The following is a 5,742-nucleotide window of genomic DNA, read 5'->3' on the forward strand; positions in this document are numbered from 1 at the left end:
GCGCAGAATTTATGCGCGCACGGTTCACTGTTATATGTATTTGTATAAAACATTCAGTATAATATAATAGATATTGCATGTAGTTGAGTGTAACATTGAAAATTTTCACCCCTCGAAAACCATTGTCAACCTCGGCTGCGCCTCGGTTGACAATGGTTTTCTTGGGGTGAAAATTTTCAATGTTACACTCAACTACATGCAATATTTATATAATGTAAATTTAGTAACTCTGAAAATTCAAAAGGGCCTATGTGAGTTTTTGAACCCTCAGCTACATCCGTGGATGTGAATAATTTTTTCGATAATTACGTTAAGAAAAAGCAGAATTTACATTGGAAAGTATATTTGTCTTGCAAAACAAAGAAAATCTTAACACTCGGGGAGGAGAGTGGATCAATATCAAAAGTTCACACGAGGGTTGCGTCTAGCGGTCACCTCGGAACAATGTCGCGGTATTTATATGTACCATGTTAATCGCACCATTATGATTAGGTGCAAATGTACTGAGAGTGTTTAAGGTGTTGAACGTAACTTTTCGTGTAAACGAGGTTATATAGAACTAGAAATAGACGATTCAGGAAAGTTGTTATATCAGAGTGCATTAAAAATGGCAAGTATTGGCAGCAAACTTAAGGTACTACTGATTCTAGGGAGTATCCGTGATGGAAGGCAAGGAATAAAAGTGGCCAAATTTGTGAGGAAGAAGCTGGAGGAGAGAAACTTCGAAGTGACATTTTACGGTAAGGATGCCCAGGAACTAGTTTAAGCTGTCCATCCTCACAATGTCAAGGGTTTGTGATTTCGGAACTCAACACGAAGTTCGAATTCATAAACCGTTGACATTGAGATGATGCAAGCTGTCTATAACAAACACGTACACCAAGTTCATTTTTAGCCATGATCAAAAATATTTGAAACGATCTTGAATGGTGCCTGTGTTCCATACAATGCCAATATTCTTCACTTGTGCTATTTTCTTCTTATTTTACGGATTCAAATTGAAGAAAGATTTGGAACTAGAAATAGTAAATTATTACAATAGAATGATGTAAAATTTCTCTGCCGATTTGTATTGTATAAAGACATAATTCGGTAAAATCAAGTTACAAACAAACAAATTAAAAGAACTAAATTTCATTTAAATTTTACATATTTTTAAGAGGGCTGGTTGGTTATGGTCATTTTCATACTATTATGATGTCCTTTAGAAGAAGAACTCAATATAATTTAAAGATATACAAAAAATTTCAAATTTTAAAACTGAAATCCATGAAATTTTTGTTTGCCAAATGATAGTTGAAATTTTAAGATTTCATATCTAAAAAAAAATTAAGTTATATATGTTGGTTTACTTGTTATCACCCCCCCCACCCCCACCCCCCACCAGCCTCCTTAATAAGTGAAATCTTCGAATTGATATTCCCATGTTATTACACGTATCTCTTTGAAACGTGAAACGCAATCCTCTTACAACACGTGGTCATGTTATTATCAATTGACACGTTCATTTTACTTGTACATGTATTTCACTTTTCCCCCTATATATTAAACGTGGCTGATAAGTGTTTTTCACACGTGTTTAAGCACAACACGGAACTATATAATGGACCTATTGAAAAGTGTGAAGACAACACCTTTTTCTTATGTCGTGTAGTTAAGCTTCTGCAAAACATATATAACCAATTTCCCCTATCAATAAACACTATATAGAAACCTTCCTATCGATTTCTTTTAACTTCATGTGCATAGTAATATTTACAATATATCGTAAATATAAAGATCCACTATTAATCTTTACTATATAAATAAATGATTACAATTTTTTAAACAATTAAACAATTGGTAGCATAAACTAAATGAATTTGCCATGCGAAAAAAACTCATTGAATTAGAAATATTTTATCGAATGTCTCCAAATAAAGCCTGAACTTTCGAAATTGAATTTGTCCATTACACTGAAGTTCATATTCCATGTGTCTTAATGTGCGGTTTTAGATTCTTTGAATTCTTTAAAAGGATATCGTAGAAAGTAGAAATTTGCACCCAATAAAAGTTCATTATCGATATACAGTACTATTGGTCGCCCGCATGGCGCATTGGTTAGGGTTTGAATCCCACTGAGGGACGTGGAGACACCGATCCTTCGGATGAGACCGTATAAATCGAGGTCTCGTGTCGCAGTAGGTGCTGGCACGAAAAAGATCCCTCTCTGCTCAATGGCCCGAAGTGCCGAGTATAGGACAAACTTTGTAGCTCTCCATCGGCAAGTGGTGGCGCCTCCATGTGCGTGAAAAATTCTCGAGAGGAGCGTTAAACAACATAAATCAATCAATCAATCCATCCACTTCTATTATTTTAAGTTTGTGTACATTTTTTACAGATGCACTGTATATAAATTTCATTTGATCAAACTTTTCAACTTCCTTGGTGCTGATAAAACAAACGTTTGGACCTTGGTCATCCAAACACTGGTTGTTTCTCTTTCATATCCCAATAATTACTGCATACATATATAGGAGACCATGGGTTGGAACTCATAGGTAATAAAGAGTTAGAGGCACATACATGTATAGAAGGAGGTGATTGCATTTGGTTCCTTAGATACTTTGTGTCACTATTAATAACAAGAGGTCCCAAGGCCACATTGCTCACCTTAGCACTGTCGCTAGGAAAAAAGCAGATATCAGTTTACTATTGAAAAGTTTAAACCAAAAAGTGGTCCCAACGAATCCTCAAAGGCCTGGGGAGAGGGGTATGATTTGAACAAACTTTTAAAAATCTACACTAACTAAGGATGCTTGCAAATCTCTTTGACTGTTGCTTTATTGCCCTTTACATTTGAACTTACATCCCCCCGGTCCAACTAAAATATGACAAATCATGACTTTGCTGTCTTTGAAAAAAAATTCCTATATATTCCTAAGTAAAACAGTGTTCATCAATTGTGGCCATTGAACAAACTTGAATCCCTTTCACTCGAGGATGCTTTGTTGCAAGTTTGGAAAAATCGGCCCAGTGGTTCTTGAGAAGAAGTCGAAAATGTGAACAGTTTACAGACAGACGGACAACAGACAAAATGTGATCAGAAAAGCTCGCTTGAGCTTTCAGTTCAGGTGAACTAATAACATTCCAGCTGTTCTAGATCTGTATAAAAGGACATGTACAGTACATACAATGTGCATCAAGCGACATTGCACTTGACCTGTGGATTCACTGTTATGCTTAAAGATAAAATTATTTTTATTAAATAATGTGAAGAAACTATAAAAAAAAATTGTATTTTTTGGTGTTTTTAGTTTAGTCATAGAAAAAAGCATCAAATAGCAATGGAATAATATTTTTAGAAAAAAGCATTTTTCCATGAAATATATATAATTGAAAAATAAAATTATGACTCACTTATGGCTAGGTACTGTAATTATTAATATTTCAAGGTCATAAGAGGACAGGTACCTTAATCTTTAATCTTCTTTGAGCCGTTTAATCGCACTGTAGGATTTCATTGTTGAAGTTGTTGGTTTCAGTCAATCAGTGAAGCATTATCTATACGTGAAAGCAGGTCTATCTTTTAAAGCCAAAGACGAAATCACATCGATTGCATTGTATAAGCTGCAAATAAGCGGTAATAAAATAACTTGATTTTTTTCACATATCTTGTACCTAGAAAAATATCCTTAAGTAAGAAAAACACTTTTCTATAAATAGATTTGATATATATATTTGAGTATGAGTACATATTCATTTTTATTTATTTATTTCTCTAATATTTGTAAGTTAATTAATTTATTTTGATGAAAATTATTATAAAATGCTCTTGAAACATCCTTTAAAATATATGAATGAAATATGAAAGTTCAAAATTGAAATAAAATTAAGTTTAAAACTCCACAGGTACTTGTGGACAGGGATCGCCCTTCAACCACCCCCCCCCCCTTTAAATTCCGGAATATAAATCCCAGGTCCAATTATACTTTTATGTCTTTTTTCATAAATTAATCTTCTAGTACATATTTACCATGATTCTATTCGAAAAATCAAAAAAAAAAAAAAAAAAATGTAGAATTAAAGTTTAATTAAAAAGCATACCATAACTTTATTTTTCACTATTATGGTTGTCGAGGTACAGGCGGTTTGCTCGCATAGATCGCCCATCTTCTTTAACAGGACAAACGGACAAATATTCAAGAAAAATATTTATGTTAAGAACATTCAACAGTAACTTAGCTGACAAATTTGATTAACAGTGCCATTGACCTTTCTTTATAAATTATACATGTATTATACTTTAAAGATCTTCTGGCAATGAACTTCCCCATGGTCAAACAACCAGTCCATTTCTATGGACCTAAGCGTACAGGGGCTCCACAGAACCTCCTAGACTGCGAAAAACAGATCCGGGATGTGGACGCCTTCGTCATAGTGTCAGCCGAATACAACAACAGTATTCCTGCCTCTCTGAAGAATTTCCTAGACACCTTTCCCGACGGATCTTATGGCTTCAAACCTAGTGGTTTAGTGTGTTATTCCATGGGTATGTATCATATACAAAGCATTTTTCTTTGTATTTGAAGCGTAAATTTCTATATACGTGTTTATATGTTTATATACAAGTGAATATACGATTATGATTACTTTTATCATAGGTCTTGTGCATATTATGAACCCCCCCCCCTTTTTTTCCCATACGGACAGCAAAAAACACAAAAACTACTAGTATCTGAAATTATAAACAACAGCGGTTGCCTGATAACAACTTTTATCTAAAACTATGAGTGTTCATGGATGTTCGGACACTGCAATGTCAGATAAAAACATATCATTATCAAACAAACGTTTTCTTTATCAATGCATTTTATGTCACACACATTTCTTTATTTAGGTCCCTATGGAGGGTATTGCTCGTCCACGTCACTAAGGACAATAATGGGAGTGCTGGCCTCTCCCTGTGTATCCCGAGTACTCGCTATCCCGTTTGTTCAGGATGCTATTGATGAAGATGGGAAGCCTATCAATGAAAAGTTAAACTCGGAGGTGGATCCAATGTTACAACAACTGGAGTGGATGGCAAACGCCACTAAGAATCACAGACTGAAAGATGGACTACCTACCTCATCTTTCATGTTCGGGTCTTGATGGAGGGTGTTTTAGGGCTTTTTTTTCAATTAGGAGAAACCTGATCTCATATTACTCAGTAACACCAAAAATAATGCATATAAAAATGAAATAAGTGGCATTTATTTAATACATTTTAAGAAAGCTAGGGAGGATAATTCAAACATAACAAATCACGAAACATGAACTACATGTATACTGTACTTCATTTTTTACTATCCCACTAGTACTGAATATGATTATAATTCGTTGTGAACAATACAATTGTAGAACCTAACTAACATTCTATATTGAAACTATTGTAATTTGAAGGACGACGCATTGATGAAACACAATTGTTCATGAACATACCTTGCATCCAATAAGAGATATAAAACTTCATATGTACAAAAAAATGTCAATTTTCCTAAAAAAAATATGTCGTATTTTCTGAATAAATTGTAAAACATATTATCTTTATCAAATATGTTTTGTACTTTTACATATTTTACAATAAAACCCGCCTATAGTTTTTTTATTTGTTATAAATGACCTTATCATCAAACTTCAACCATATTTAATAAAATTGCTAAAGCGCCAATCAGTTTAATACATGTCGCAAATGTGAAAAGATCATTATATCTCATTTTA

The 5,742-nt window shown here is 33.8% G+C and overlaps 1 protein-coding gene across 1 annotated transcript; it reads left to right on the plus strand.

Moving 5' to 3' along the window:
- The first annotated feature begins 389 nt into the window (after window positions 1-389).
- Window positions 390-5,279, plus strand: LOC134279879 (quinone reductase-like). The gene is made up of 3 exons (XM_062762294.1): window positions 390-740; window positions 4,292-4,531; window positions 4,880-5,279. Exons 1-3 carry the CDS (start codon window positions 608-610, stop codon window positions 5,131-5,133), a joined length of 627 nt encoding a protein of 208 aa, XP_062618278.1. The 5' UTR covers window positions 390-607; the 3' UTR covers window positions 5,134-5,279.
- Window positions 5,280-5,742: the final 463 nt, after the last annotated feature.

This window comes from Saccostrea cucullata, unplaced genomic scaffold (genome assembly GCF_032062105.1).
Source record: "Saccostrea cucullata isolate Sc308-1 unplaced genomic scaffold, CSIRO_AGI_Scuc_v1 ctg12757, whole genome shotgun sequence".
Taxonomy (NCBI): Eukaryota; Metazoa; Mollusca; class Bivalvia; order Ostreida; family Ostreidae; genus Saccostrea; species Saccostrea cuccullata.

Bases quoted from the DNA above. Each gene is read 5' to 3' on its own strand.
- LOC134279879 (XM_062762294.1), top strand. From the start codon at position 608: ATGGCAAGTATTGGCAGCAAACTTAAGGTACTACTGATTCTAGGGAGT. The intron at 741-4,291 runs GTAAGGATGCCC...TATACTTTAAAG, and splicing joins CTTCGAAGTGACATTTTACG to ATCTTCTGGCAATGAACTTC. The intron at 4,532-4,879 runs GTATGTATCATA...TTCTTTATTTAG, and splicing joins TTTAGTGTGTTATTCCATGG to GTCCCTATGGAGGGTATTGC.